This window comes from Miniopterus schreibersii, assembly GCF_964146895.1.
Source record: "Miniopterus schreibersii genome assembly, chromosome: 14".
Classification (NCBI taxonomy): Eukaryota; Metazoa; Chordata; class Mammalia; order Chiroptera; family Miniopteridae; genus Miniopterus; species Miniopterus schreibersii.
In genome coordinates this window covers 15,764,692-15,780,747 of record NC_138114.1, presented here as the reverse complement: position 1 = coordinate 15,780,747, position 16,056 = coordinate 15,764,692, and the positions used below count along the sequence as shown (strand labels likewise).

At 38.0% G+C, this 16,056-nt stretch overlaps 2 protein-coding genes across 3 annotated transcripts in view; both read left to right on the top strand.

Annotated features, from left to right (window-relative positions):
* Nucleotides 1-16,056, top strand: part of ADK (adenosine kinase) — an 888,023-nt gene that overhangs the window by 698,831 nt on the left and 173,136 nt on the right. The window lies entirely within an intron of this gene.
* SAMD8 (sterile alpha motif domain containing 8) overlaps nucleotides 1-16,056 on the top strand; it is a 48,219-nt gene that overhangs the window by 8,399 nt on the left and 23,764 nt on the right. Inside the window, exon 1 of one of the 2 annotated variants that reach the window (XM_081158451.1) lies at nucleotides 15,825-16,011. The exons of the other annotated variant lie outside the window; for it this stretch is intronic. Within the exon in view, the coding sequence (XP_081014577.1) occupies nucleotides 15,985-16,011 (27 nt within the window). The 5' untranslated portion in view covers nucleotides 15,825-15,984. Of the gene's footprint in view, nucleotides 1-15,824; nucleotides 16,012-16,056 lie in introns of those variants that run through there. 2 annotated transcript variants of the gene reach the window in all.

The following is a 16,056-nucleotide window of genomic DNA, read 5'->3' as shown; positions in this document are numbered from 1 at the left end:
GTTTTGTACGTAATGCCCAGGGAGTAGCAGGGACAGTATTTTTACTCCTTTTTCCCATAAGCAGACATCCACATGATGGTATTTTTTAAAAAATGTACCTGTCAGAAAGTTTAAGAGTGTAAATAGTGGCGTCTTTTCATCTGCTGTAGTATTTCCTTCATACTGTGTCTTTACTTTTTAGAAGCTGTTTCCTTCATTCAGTTCATCATTACTTTTCACGCTGGCTCCAAGCCTCACTATCTGTTTTATACTCTTCTGACAATTATTCTTATATCTATCTTTATCCACAGTTTCACCCTTCCATTAGGACTTAGCTCAAATGTAATTTTCAAGTACTCTTCTCTAATCTTACCAACTGGAAATAACCTCTTTTCTCCAACTCCTTAACTTTACAGGTTTTTTTTTAACAAGTTACAAAAGTGAAAGTTTTATTAGTGTTGTTTTGAGAACTAAGCTAATGTATATAAAGAACTAGTAGCTGTAATATAACATTTTTTTGGAATCTCTTTAATATCCCTTTATAGAATGTAAAGCCATTATGGGTAGGATCTGTTTCAGATTCATCTAAGTAAATGTCACATTGTCTAGTGCAATATCCTTCACATTATGTGCACAATGAATATTTAATGGGTAAATAAATGTAATGTGAGGGCATCTTAAGACTGTCACTGGGGAATGCCTTAGTGTCTGACATCTGTATATAGCAGACAATAAGATGTTTGAGGCTGAACAGTGCAAACCTATGGTTCAAAAATGCCTTAATAGGCATTTTCACTGATGTAATCTTTATCTAATTGAAAGCTGTTGATAAATTCCTTTGCTGATAACTAGAAAATACGTTATGTTTGTGAGATTCATCCCCTACAAGAGCCCTTAGCTCGTGTGGGGTAGTGTGGTGTAGTAAAGAACATGGACTTTGAAATGAGATTGCCTGAGTCGAAGACTTGTCTGTACTAGTTACTAGTACAAGTTCATCTTGGGCAAGTTACTTAACCCATCTATTTCAGGTATTTCATCTGTAAAGTGAGGAAGATAATAATAGTACCTACTTTATATGGTTGTTATAAGGGTTATTGCGCATACACATAAAACACATAGAATAGTTCCTGGCGCTTTGTTAATGCCTTAAGTATTACCTAATCTAGTTATTACCTGTTGTTACTTCCTGAAAATGCACTGAACGTAGTTCAGAATTTGAGTGTGTGAGTTAGGATACATGTTCTTTTAAGGAACAGCACTCTGCAGACATCAAATATCTTATACCTGCACATCCTGCTCTCTGTATTCCTTCCTATACCAGGAGGTATTGATTGGATAGCTGATAATCCTTGTCACCTCATTGTGCTTATCATACAAAAGTTAAACAAGTCCTCCTGGAACATTTTAGTTTAGCAAAGGTTAACTAGTTCACACCAAGGGAGAATATGTACTCTTGTCTTTTTCCTTTGAAGGATATGATAAACTTAATAATAGTTCTGGTTGAATATACTTTCCTATTTTGTGCAGTTAACTCTCCCTACCTGATATACCCTTTATTTTGTCTTCATGAACAAATTAAAATGACTATTTAACATTTCCTATGTTGTTTTTAATCTTAAGTCTGTTTTTATTCTTTTTATTAAAAAATTTTTTTAGTTGCAAATTTATTCTTGTTTTAATGTTCCTATTTGGCCCTGGTTGGCAATCTTATATCAGTCCTCCAAATAGGGTTTGTTGTTTTTTTTTTTAGAACTTAAACATTTTTTGCCCTGCTAGTGTGGCTCATTTGTTTGAGCGTCATCCCATGTGCTGAGAGGTCAGTGGTTCAATTTCCAGTCAGGGCACATGCCCAGGTTGCAGGCTCGATCCCCAGGAGGCAGCCGATTGATGTTTCTCTCTTATCTATGTTTTCTCTTTCCCTCTCCCTTCCTCTCTCTCTAAAATCAATAATAACATATTTAATTTTTTTTCTTTTAAATTTTAATTACAGTTGACATTCAATATTGGCTTCAGTACAGCATAGTGTTTAGACATTTATATAATTTAAGTGATCCCCCCAATAAGTCTAGTACCTCCAACACCATACATAGTTATTACAATATTATTGACTATATTCCCTATGCTATACTTTACTTCCCTGTAACTATTTTGTAACTACCAGTGTGTACTTCTTAATCCCTTCATCTTTTCTACCCAGTCTCCTAATCCCCCTCCTACCTGGCAGCCATCAGTTTATCCTCTGTATATATGAGTTTATTTCTGTTTTGTTTGTTCATTTATTTTGTTTTTTAGATTATACACATAAGTGAACTCATATGGTAATTTGTCTTTCTCTGTCTGACTTATTTCACTTAGCCTAATACCCTCTAGGTCCATCCATATTGTCACAAATGGCAAGATTTCACTATTGTTTTTCTGACCAAGTAATACTCCATTGTATAAATATGCACCACATCTTCTTTATCCATTCATCTATCAATGGACACTTAGGTTGCTTCCATATCTTGGCTATTGTAAATCATGCTGCAATGAACATAAGGAATCATATGCCTTTTCAAATTAGTGTTTTGGGTTTCTTTGGATAAATGCCCAGAAGTGGAATTGCTGAGTCCTTCTTTGTCTCTTAATAGCCTTTGTTTTAAAGTCTGTTTTGTCTGATAAAAATATTACTACCCCAGCTTTTTTTTTCCTTTTCATTTCCATTTGCATGAAGTATCTTTTCCATCCCTTTACTCTCAGTCTGTGTGTGTTTCAATCTGAAGTGGGTCTCTTGTAGGCAGCACATGTATGGGTCTTGTTTTCTTATCCATTCAGCCACCCTATCTCTTTTGATTAGAGCATTTAATCCATTTACATTTAAAATAATACATAACTAAGTGTGTAATTATTACCATTTTATTATTCATATTTTTGATCTTTTTTTTCCTTCTCCCTTCTTCTTAAACAAGCTCCTTTAACATCTCTTGTAAAACTGGTTGGGTGGTAATGAACACCTTTAGCTTTTTCTTATGTGGGAAGCTCTTTATCTCTTCTTCAATTCTAAATGATAGCCTTTCTGGGTAGGCGAGCTTTGGTTATAGGTCCTTACTTTTCATCACTTTGAATATTTTGTGCCAATCCCATCTGGCCTGAAATGTTTCTGTTGCGAAATCAGCTGACAGTCTCATGGGAGCTCCCTTGTAGGTAACTGTCTTTGTCTTGCTGCTCTTAGGATTCCTTCTGTCTTTAACCTTTGCCTTTTTAATTATGATGTGTCTTGTGGGCCTCTTTGGGTTCATCTTATTTGGGATTCTGCACTTTCTGGACTTGTCTGTTTATTTCCTTTGCCAGGGTAGGGAAATTTTTAGTCATTATTTCTTCAAATAGGTTTTCAATCCCTTGTTCTCTCCTCCTTCTGGTACCCCTATGATACGAATGTTGTTACCCTCAATGTTGTCCCAGAGGCCCATTATTCTATTCTCTTTTTTAATCTCTTTTTTTTTTTTTTTTTGCTGTTCCAATTGGGTGTTTTCTGTTACCTTGTCTTCCAAATCGCTGGTTTGATCCTCTGCTTCATCTTATCTGCTGTTGATTCCTTCTAATGTATTCTTCATTTCTGACTGGTTCTTTTTTATGGTTTATGGTTTCTTTTTTATGTTTATTATCTTTTCGTTTACGTTCACAATGAGTTCATTTATTCTTCCCCTAAGTTTCTTGAGCGGCCTTATAACCATTGTTTTGAATTCTGTTACTTTGCTTTCCTCCATTTTATTTCATTTAGTTCTTTTTCTGGAGAGTCCTCCTGTTCTTTCACTTGGGTCATGCTTCTTCATCTCCCCATTTTGGCTGTCTCTCTGTATTTGTTTCTGTATATTAGGTAGATCTGCCATGTCTCCCTGACTTGTTAGGGTGGCTCTATGTAGTAGGTATCCTGTGGGGCTTAGTGGTGCAGTCTCCCTGACCACCTGAGCTAAGTGTTCCAGGAATGTCCCTTTTGTGGATTATGTAAGCCCTCCTATTATAGTTTAGTCTTGATTGCTGTTGGACTGTCCATGGGTGGGATTGACCCTTAGGTTGGCTGACTGTGAGGATTGACCCCAGCCAGTGTTTGAGTTGCTGTGTGGGGGCTGACCCCTTGGCCCCATGAAGTGGAATTCACCCCAGCAGGTTCTAGTGCCTACCAAGATCTCCCTTTGGGTGTTTAGCTTCTGGAGTTAATCAGGTCATGCTCTGATGTGATCTGAAGCCAGCCACGGGGTGTGTTGGTTCTGGCCCTCTTGGGAGAGACTTCAGTGCAGGTTAATGTCAGATGTTGCCTGTGACTGGCCCTGGGCTACATGTTAGGTTCTGCAAAGTGATCCACTGTTGGTGGCTGCTTCTGCTGGGTCTGGGTGTGCAGGGCAGGGGTCAAGCCATGTACTGAATTCGGCTTCCACTGTACTGAACCTGGGTCAGGACAACAAAAGGCCCAAGGCACCCCAAGATCTACCTCCACCTGCCTGTTAGGCTCAGCCTCTTAGTGAGCCTCTAGTAGATGTGAGTTGCATGAGATGTTCTGAATGAGTCACCAGGTAGGGGTGAGTAATGGTCACTAGGTTGATGCAGGTTCAAACTCCACATCAGTGCTGAGTTTGAGGCCACTCAGGTTATACCATGGCCAGCTACCACCCACCTGGGGCCTTTGGACCTTTGCAGCGGGGTGGGGTCTCAGGGAGTTGTCAGAGTGGGGCCAGTAGTGTTTATAGGTTAAAGCAGATTAAGATTTGGCCTTGTGGAAGAAGAGCTCTCCACAGAACCAATGGCAGTGGTCAGAGCATGTGGGGCAAAAATGGTCCTCTCCCAAAATCCACACAATTCAGCCTTTACCTCTGTGTCTCTGACATCCCCCAACTCAGCCCAGACCTCCTCAAGAGCCTTCCAAGAAAGACTGTAGCAGGCCCAGGCTGGCCTCAGTCAGTTGATTCCTCCCCAGGGTATGAGCTGGGCACAGTGGGGCCACTGGGAGTCTGGAGGGTAGGACTAGTGCATTCCCATGGGCTGATGCCTAATGGAGTGGAGTACTTGACCCAGGAAAGATGGCATCTGGCGTCTGTGGGCAGTGTGCGAGAGGGACTCAGCACGGACAATGGTGAATGTCCCTCCAGCCTGCTTCCCGAAACTACCCTACTCAATTTCTCCCTGTATGACTGTAGTCCGCTCTGAACCACTGTCCCTCTGCTGGAACCCAGGGTGTCTGTGAATGAGATTTTGTGCACTGGCCCTTTAAAAGGGTGCCTGTATTTTTAGCAATCTCCTGTCTCACCCTGGCATACGGTATTCCCCTCTGATTTTTACAAGCAGATGTTATGTGTATGGGCTCCTCTTTCTGGCACTGGTGTTCCAGTCTGGGGCATCCAGTGTGGGAATGTTACCCTTCGCTTTTCAGGGGGGACCTTTGCAGCTGAGATATCCCTCCAGATTCTCAGCCACTGCATATGGGTGTAAGATCAGCCCTTTTTGTGTCTCCACCCTTCCTACCAGTCTCACTATGGTTTCTTCTATATATCCTTAGTTGTAAGACTTCTGTTCAGCTATTCTTCAGTTGTTTATTCAGGTTTGTTGTTCTATGATTTAGTTGTAATTCCAATTTCATCCTGGGAGAGGAGGTGAGTGAAACTTTTACCTACTCTGCTGCATCTTGGATCTCCTGTCTTTATTTTATTTTATTTTATATCTTATTTTTTAATTATACTTTACATTTAATATTATTTTGTATTAGTTTCAGGTGTACAGCATAGTAGTTAGACAGTCATATACTTTGCAGAATGATCTCCCTGATATTTCAGATACCTACCTGGTACTGTACATGGTTATTAAAATATTGACTGTCTTCCCTATGCTGTACTTTTCATCCCCATGAATATTTTGTGACTTCTAGTTTGTACTTAGTCCTTTTACCTTTTTCACCCAGCTTCCCAATCCCCTCCCCTCTGGAAACCATCAGTCTATTCTCTGTGTCTATGAGTCTGTTTCTATTTTGTTTGTTCATTTATTTTGTTCTTCAGATTCTACATATAAGTGAAATCATATGGTATTTGTCTTCCTCTGACTTTTTTCACTTAACATAATACCTTCTAGGTTCATCCATGCTGTAACAAGTGGTAAGATTTTGTTCTTTTTTACAGCTTCCTGTTTTGTTTAATGATCCTATTTGGAAGGGGATTGGGAAACTGAGTTATTAAATTATTTTGGTTGATACTTCCTTTTTGCACATTCATTTAATAATGCTTATTGAGAACTTACGTGCTAATCATATAGGCCTTAGTGATCTTCTTAGTAATCCATACTATCTTCTCTAAAAATAAAACAAAATAACCTAGCAAAAACCCACTAAGCTCTCATGCTGCCTTAGGTGCTATATAATTTTTTTTTCTATTCTTATTTTCCTCCCCACCCCTCTCTTTTTATTTCTAGTGTGGTTTTTGTCTACTTTCTTATTCTGGTTACTGTTGAACCTACTTAGTAGATGAAACGGCCAGATCACAGCCTTTGTTTTATTTAAATTATTATTATTATTATTATTATTTATCCTCACCCGAGGATTTTTTTCCATTGCTTTTCAGAATGAGGGAAGGGAGAGAGAGAGAAACATCGATGTGAGAGAGACACATTGATTGGTTGCCTCCCACATGCACCCAGACTGGGGCCAGGGATCGAGTCTGCAACTGAAGTACATACCCCGAGGTACGTATGGCCTGGAATTGAACCTGAGACCCTTCAGTCCACGAGCTGATCCTGTAAACACTGAGCCAGACTCGCTAAGGCTGTTTAAATTATTAATGGGACATTTTACTAAAGTCTTTTTCCACTGACAATGTGCTTGGTTGAGAAAAAAGTAGTTGTACAACTTATTAAAATAAAACATGTCATTCATTCCAAAGGTAATACAGGAACATATATATTTAATGAGAAGAATGGATAAAAACCATAGTCTGCTTAACTAATTTCCCAGGAAATGCAAGGAAACAACATAAAGTTACTTAGCCTCACCTAGAATTGAACCAGAGTGTAGACTTTATGAGAAAGCTTGAAGCCTTTACTTTGGGTATTTAACTGGCTTTGAAAGATGGCAACTTGAAGGGCCTATACTGGTATTCAATCAGGGTTCACTTGCAAGAGTCAAACTATTCTAGGCTCTGGGCTGGGCTGCTAGGAATGACTTGTAAAACAAGAACTGGTGTATCAGGAGTGTTACTTTCCCATGGTCTGCAAAGATGTTATTAGGGTGTTAGAAGGCCGGCATTAAACTATTAGTTTAAGATCATGACAAACAACCCAATTAAAAAATGGGCAAAGGACTTCAATAGACATTTCCCTAAAGAAGATATACAAATGTCCAATAAACACATGAAAAGATACTCAATATCATTAATCATTATGATTAATGATTTTAATCATTAATCAAAACCACAATGAGATACCACTTCACACCAATTACGAAGATTATTAAAACAACAACAACAAAAATAACAAGGCGAGGAACTTGATGAGGATGTGGAAAAATTAGAACACTTGTGCATTGCTGACGGGACCGTAAAATGGTACAACTGCTTTGAAAAATGGTATGGCAATACCTGAAAATATTAAACAGATTTGCTAAATGACCCAGTAATTTACTTATGGCTATACACCCAAAAGAAGTGAAAGCAGAACTCGAAGTAACCCAAATGCCCATTGATGCATGAATGGGTAAACAAAACATGATCTATACAAACAATGTACTATTATTCAGCCTTAAAAAGGGAGGAAATTCTGACACATGTTACAACATGGATGAACCTTGAAGATATTATGCTAAGGGAAATAAGCCAGGCACAAGCCAGATTCTAGTTATTTGAGGTATGTAGAATAGTCAAATTCATAAAGACAGAAAGTAGAGTAGTGGTTGCCAGAAGCTGGAGAGGAGACAATGGGGAATTGTTTAATGAATATAGAGTTCCATTTGAGCTGATGATAAGTTCCTGGTAGAACTTATCAGGATAAGTGGGTGGATAGTGATGGTTGCAAACAGTGTGAATGTACTTAACGCCACTGAACTGTACACTTAAAAATAGTTAAAATAGCCCTAGCTGGTTTTGCTCAGTGGTTAGAGCATTGGCCCTCAGACTGAAGGGTCTCAGGTTTGATTCCGGTCAAGCGCACGTACCTCGGTTGCAGGCTTAATCCCTGGCCCCCATTGGGACATGTGTGGGAGGCAACCCATCGATGTGTCTCTCTCACATCGATGTTTCTCTCTCTCCCTCCCTCTCCCTCTCTCTCCCCCCTCCCTTCCACTCTCTGAAAAGCAATAGAAAAAAATATCCTCAGGTGAGGATAAAAAAAAGTTAAGTTAGTAAGTTTTGTTATGTATAGTTTAACACACACACAAAGAACATACCATCATATCTGTAATATAGGTATTAGGAAGAGCCAGTACTGCTTCTCCACAACTTTAACTGATTCCCAACACTTAAAAACTTAGTGACTTAAAATGGAGAATTACATGCATGTGCACACGCACCCCCACACCCCCAGCATTTTCACATTCTTTTCTTGAGGATAACCAAAACTTTAGTAAAATGACCACAATTTCACTTTCTACTTTCTACATCTCGTGTCAGCAGATCTAGCTGGCTGAACCTAATTCACATTTACAATCCTACTTGCAAGGGATCCTGGGGAATAACTTTTAGCTTTCAACTTTTGCAGTAGCAGAAAACAACTAGAGGGAGATAGGAAAGAATGCTGTGTGCCAATTCACCATATTTGTCACAGACTCTGAGTCAGTGGTGATTCATAGCAGTCACAGGTAATGCTCCTTTAAGTCAAATCATCATTTCCAGTAGTGGACAGATTGTCCTGGCCACTGGTCAGTCACAGAGGTAGAGTGGGGCAAACAAATTTCAACAAGGCAGGGTGAGGAAAAGGGTTTGTTGATAGTCATTGTCTCCTTTTGCAATTCTGGGCTGATTGTTCTTAGTTTATTAAACTAACATACAATACTTACAGTTTTAATATGGTAGAGCACAACTTGAGTCATTTTTATTATTGTGAAGAGATTCATGTCACTCTAATGGGATGCAATAAAGGCTCATTGATTGAAGAGTACTTATATTAATGTTATGGAATACCAGGTTTAAAGTTCTTATGTTTATGATAGGCTTTTTTCATTTTATTAAGTGTGGAGATAAGAACATCTTAGGAAATATACTGAGTTCTTTTACTACTCTTAGGCTGCTGAAATCTCTAATTAGTATTAACTAAATTTGGAAAGAAAAATAAATTCACTAGTAGAAGAGTTGATGTGCTAAAAATTGCATTTTTAAAAATAATTTTTAAAAATTTCTAACCATGGTCCACCCAAAAGATAAGATATCTTTTGTTCCACTTTGTGCAGAACAGTCAGCTGCTTTTCTTTATCCGTTATCTACGCCTTAGAACTAAGTTTGATTAATGATTCTGCCTGAGTGCACTGTTCTCTCAGAGCTTTGATAATGCAGTACTGACCTTTTATAATTAATTTCTTAATTGCTTATATTTCAGAATAAACTTAAAAACTATCTCAAATTGAAATGCTTCCTTTATGCATACCAATTAACATTTTGGACAAGTACCAAGTTTTGCACACATTGCTTTTAAATGTGGATCAAGTTTTAATGATGTACCTGGGAGTTAGTTGTCTAAATAACACCTCAGATTCTTTGATAGAGTTTTCATGCCTAGAAATCTAACCTAAGGTATTGCATACTATTTGTAATAGTAATAAACTTGTGAACAATTGCGAACAATGAGGAGATGGACAAATTTTATTATTGTATACCCATACAATGGAATGGCCTTTTCAGAGGATAATTTAATACCATTAGACAGGACTCATGGAGTAATGTTAAGTTAAATGATACAGAATTGTTTATGGTATGATTTCTAATTAGAGAACATTCTGTAAGAATTTATATATAACAACTTACAAGCAGTAGTTCTCTGGGAGTGATTTTAAAATATTTAAATGTTCTTCAGTGAATATGTATTGCTTCTATGTATTTTTTTCTTTTATTATAGAAATACATTGCAAGATTTAAACAATGCAGAAATTTGCAGGCTAAAAACCATAGAAGTCCTTTAGTCCCTTATGCAGACAAAGTCCAATTTATCAGTTTGTTCTTTGATACATTTTGCTTTTGGTGTCATGTAAGAAACCTTTACCTAACCTAAGGTCAGAAAGATTTTCTCCTATGTTTTCCTCTAGAAGTTTTTTTATTTTTAGGTTTTATATTAGGTCTGTGGTCTATTTTGAGTTAATTTTTATATGTGGTGAGAGGTATAGATTGATGCTTTTAACATACGGATATCCATTTGTTCCAGTACCATTTGATGAAAAGAATATCCTTTCTCTACTGAATTGCCTTTGCACATTTGTAGAAAATGAGATATCCATATATGTGTAGGTCCATTTCTGGATTCTATATTCTGTTCTATTGATTTGTTTATCTTTATGCCAGTACTACTTTATCTAGGGTAGTGTGATAGAATTCTAAAATGCCCCCAATGACCTTTGTATAATGGGAGGAGCCGATAAATATGATGTGCTGTCACTTCTGTGATTAGGTTATGTTATCTGCCACGGTTGACTAAGATAGGTAGATTGTTCTCATTAAACCTGACCTAATCAAGCAAGCCCTTAAAAAGGACTGGGCTTTTCCTGGAGAGAGATTCCAAGCACAAAGCGGATTCAACAGTCATGCACTGTAAAATGACAGTTTTGATCAACAATAGATCACATATACAACTGTGGTCCCATAAGATTATAATGGAGCTGAAAAATTCCTATCGCCTATTGACATTGTAGCTGTCAAAATGTCACTGTAAAAACTAGTGCAATACATTACTTATGTTTGTTGTGATGCTGGTGTAAACAAACCCACTTTGCTGCCAGTAATACAAAGATATAGCACATAGGCCCTGGCCAGTTTTACTCAGTGGTTAGAGCATAGGCCTGCGCATCGAAGAATTGCAGATTCGATTCCCAGTCAAGGGCATGTACCTGGGTTGCAGGTTTGATCCCCAGCTCTGGTCTGGCGAGTGTGTTAGGCAACCAGTCGATTTGTCTTTCTCACATTGGTGTTTCTCTCTCTCTCTCCTCCCATCTCTCCCCTCCCTTCAACTCTCTTTAAAAATCAATGGAAAAAATATCCTCGGGTAAGGATTAATGCCCCCCCAAAAAAGTATAGCACATGTAATTATGTATAGTACATAATACTTGATAATAAACAGCTATATTACTGGGTTTATGTATTTACTACACTTTTAATCACTAGAGTATATTCTTTCTACTTTAAAAAAAGTTTGCACCCTAGCTAGTGTGGCTCAGTGGTTAGAGCGTCAGCCTGCGGACTGAAGGGGTCTGGGTTCGATTGCGGCCAACGGCATGTGCTTTGGTTGCAGGCTCCATCCCCCGCCCGGGTCGGGGAGTGTGTGAGGCAACCAATCGATGTGTCTCTCACATCCATGTTTCTCTCTCTCTTTCTCTCCCTTTTGCTCTCTGAAAAGCAATGGAAAAAATATCCTTGGGTGAGGATTAGAAAACAAAACAAAACAAAACAAAAAAAAGCTTGCTGCAAAACAGTATGCCATGCTACACCAGCAGCAGCCTCATGCATCTCATGTTTACATCTCTTGATTGTATCATTTCTTTTGTGCTGGATTTAATCTCGTGGTTTGTTGTTGTTTTTTAATCCTCCCCCGAGGATATGTTTCTCATTGATTTTAGAGAGAGAGAAAGAAAGGGAGAGAGAGAGAGAGAGAGAGAGAGGAACACTGATGTGAGAGAGAAGCATGGACCAGTTACCTCCCTTATGCTTCTGGACCAGGGATCGAACCCGAAACCTAGCTATGTGCCCTGGCTGCAAATTGAACCTGCAACCTTTTGGTGTACAGGATGACACTCCAACTAACTGTGCCACCTGGCCAGGGTTAATCTCGTGTTTTTCTATAAATTTAGTGTGGTCTAAGTGTACGGTGTTTATAAAGTCTACAGTATTGAAAGGCAATGTCCTAGGTCTTCACATTCACTCACTAACTCACCCAGAGCAACTTCCAGTCCTTTGGGCTCCAGTCATATTAAGTGCCCTATACAGGTGTCCCATTTTTTATCTTTTCTATGTTTAGATACACAAATACATACCATTGTATTACAGTTTTATTCAGTACAGGTTTATAACCTTGGAGCAATAGGCACAGATGTGTAGTAGGCTCTACCATCTAGGTTCGTGCAAGTACACTCTGACATTTACACAACAACGAAATTGCTTAATGATGCATTTCTCAGGATGTAACCATCATTAAATGGTAAGTTTATCAATATCTACAAAAAAGCCTTTTGGGATTTTGATTGGGTTTGCATTGAATCTATAGGTCAAATTTGGGAAGAATTGACATCTTAACAATATTGAGTCTTCTGACCCACTCATCTCTCATTATAGATCTTTAATTTCTCTTAGCAGTGTGTAATAGTTTTTAGTGTGCAAGTCTTTCTCATGTTTGGTCAGATTTATCCTTGAGTATTTCATATTTTTTATGCTATTGTAAATGGTATTGTATGACTTTCAATTTTTGATTGTTTATTGCTAGTATATAAAAATACAGTTGATTTTTGTATGTTGATCTTATATTGGGCAATCTTACTAAACTAGCTTACTACAAGTAGCTTTTTTCTATAGATTTCATTGAATATTCTACATAAATGATCATACTGTCAGCAAATACAGTTTTACTTCTTTCTTTTTACTCTGTATGCCTTATATTTCTTCTTGCCTTATTCTACTGGCTAGAACATCCAACATTTAATAGAAATGGTGAGAGTGGAAAGTCGTACTTGTTTCTAATATTAGGGGGAAAGCATTCAGTCTTTCATCATTAAGTATGATGTTAGCTATAAGTCTTTCAAAGATACTTTTATGAAGTTGATGAAGTTTCTCTGTATTCCTACATTACTGAGAGTTTTTAATCACATTTTCTCTTTTTTGCCTTTAAGATTTTCTCATTGTCACTGGTTTTGATAAATTTAATTATGATTGCCTTGGTTAGTTTTCTTTGTGTTTATGTTTGGAGTTTATTAAGCTTTCTGGATATGTGTATTTATGGTTTTCACTAAATTTGGAAAATGTTTGGTCATTGTTACTTCAGATATTTTTCTGTCCTCTACCTCTTACCCTTTGGGGACTATAATTATACCTCTTTTAGGCTGTTTGAAGTTGTCCCACCTCTCACTGATGTTTTCATTTTTTATTATGGTAAAATATACAAAACAAACTTATAATTGTAACCATTTTTAAGTTCAGTGGCATTAAGTACATTCACATTGTTGTGCAACTATCACCACCATCCTGTTCTAGAACTTTTTCATCATCCCAAATGGAAACTCTGAACCCGCCAAGTAATAACTCCCCATTGTTTCCTATCCCCAGTCCCTGGATACCTCTATTCTACTTCCTGTATCTATATATTTGACTACTCTAGGTACCCCATGTAAGTGGAATCATACAATTTTTTTTCTTTTGCATCTGACTTATTTCACACTGTCTTCAAGATTCCTTTTAAAGGCAGAATAATATTCTCTTCATTTTTTAAAAGTCTATTTTTGCCCTAGCCGGTGCAACTTAGTTGGTTGTGCATTGTCCTGTGCACCAGGAGGTTGCCAGTTCAATTCCTGGTCAAGGGCACATGCCCCGGTCGTGGGCTCAATCCCCTGTAGGGGGTGTGCTGGAGACAGCCGATGTGCTCTTACATTATGCGCTCTTACATCAGTGTTTCTCTCTCTCTCCTTCTCTCTCTAAAAAGCAAATTGTTTTTTTAAAAAATGATCTCTTCTTGTATTTCATTTTTGAACTCTTTGTATTATGTCTTCAGGTTTATTATTTTTACCTTCTGCAATGTCTAATCAGGCATTAATCTTATTGAGCATGTTTTTCATTACATATATTGTAATTTAATCTGCAGAATTTTAAGTTGGATCTTTTTTATGTGTCCACTTTTAACTTTTTCGATATATGTAATACACTTTTCATAACTGTTCATTTATTTGTCTGCTAATTCTGTTATCTGGGTCAATTTCAATTGATTGATTTTCTGCTCATTGTAGATAAATTTTTCTACTTCATTACATGCCTGATCATATTTGATTGGATGCCAGACATTATGAATTTTTCCTGTTGGGTACTGAGTACTTTTCTATTCCTACTAATATTTTTGAGTTTTGTTGTGGGATGTAATTTAATTACTTAAAAACAATTTGATCCTTTGGGATCTTGCATTTAAGATTTGTTCAGCTGGGCCAGAGGTGTGATGAGTCCAGGGCAGGGTTTCTTAATGTCAGCACTATAACATTTTAGGTCAGATAATTCTTTGTTGTGAGGAGTTGTCCTGTGCATTGTAGAAGGTTTAACAGCATCTTTTGCCTCTACTCTTTAGGTGACCCCCAGTGTGACAACCAAAAATGTCTCCAGAAATTGCCATCTGTTTTTAGCAAATTGCTCCTCCCTCCCATTGAGAATTACTGCTTTGGGGTTAATTTTGCCGCAGTACTATGACAAGATCTTCCTGTCTAATCTACCCAATGCCCCATGAATCATGAGATTTTTTTTTTTTTTTTTCAGTATGGCTGTTTGTGGTAGGCACTTTTATTGGCCTTGTGTAAGTACTGGCCACTGTTCCCTCTAATCTCTTGGATGGTTGTTTTTTCAGTCTTGTTTGATTTCCTCACATATATACACTGGTCAGCATTCAGCTTCACATTCAAGGGAGATGCTCTGCAGATCTCTGGAGCTCCATCTTAATATATTCAAGCTACTATAACAAAAATACCATGGGTTGCTTAAACAACACATGTTTATTTCTCATAGTTCTGGAGCCCGAGTCCAAGATCAAAGTGCCAGCAGATTTCGTGTCTGGTGAAGTCCCACTTCCTGGCTTATAAAATCGTCCTCTGTCTTCACAGGGCAGAAGGGGTGAGAGAACTTTCTAGGGTATCTCTTATAAAGGCTCTAATTCCATTCATTAGGATTCTGCTCTCATGACCTAATCACCTCCTAATACCATCACACTGGGGGTTAGGATTTCAACATGAATTTTTTGGAGGGGACACAAACATTTAACCCATAGCAAGTTCTCTGTGCATCTTTCTGCTCGCCAGTATTCTATCCCATGAACACTAGCCATCTTGATCTCTTCAGACTCTCAGCTCTCTCTCTCCAACTTAGCATGTCTGCCAGGCCTCAGCCAGTTTCTGTCTGGTGCCACTTTGCCTAAAAACGCTCAAAGCAGTAAGCTGGGTCAGGAGGGCTCACCTAGTTTCCTGTCTCTTGGGGATCTCTTTTGTTGTCTGATGCCCAATGTCTTGAAACTGCCCCCCCCCCATATATTTTGTTTGCTTTTTGATTGTTTCAGGTGGGACATTAAATCTGGTCCCTCTTATTTCTTGGTCAGAAGATAACTGATTCATATTAATTATTGGTTAAAGCTGAAAGTGTTCTTAAACATTTACTAACCTTATTTCTTTATTTTGTGGATTTGTATGAAACCTATAGCTATCATATCCTCAATTCAGTCTCCTATTCCCTGTAGTTCTTATGGCACAACATAAATATTAAATTGACCCTGAAGCCCTCTATCATCTTTTAATGTACCTCTTCAGTGTAGGTTTTCACAGTGTTAGCTAAATATGGGCCCCTAACTATATATGTAGTAGCATACAATTAAAGGACATGCCCTAACCTGATGAAGCACAACAGTGGAATGCATCATGTTTTTAGGGCATTGCCACAGCAGGCTCACAGACTTCCAGGAGGCTTCCTTGTATGATAACTCCTATTTTCTAGCAGCTAAAACACCACCATCAAAGCCTGTTTGTTAGCCTGATTGAGGGTGTAAAGAACTGTGGATATAAGAAAGAAAAAGATGAACATTTTGAGCAGTTTATGATACAAAATTGTACTGAAGAATAATGCTACAAGGATGGGAGTGACTTGGAACCCATTGGTGGTAAGCTGTTGGAGAAAGGAGAAAGTTAGCAAAATAGAAAAAATG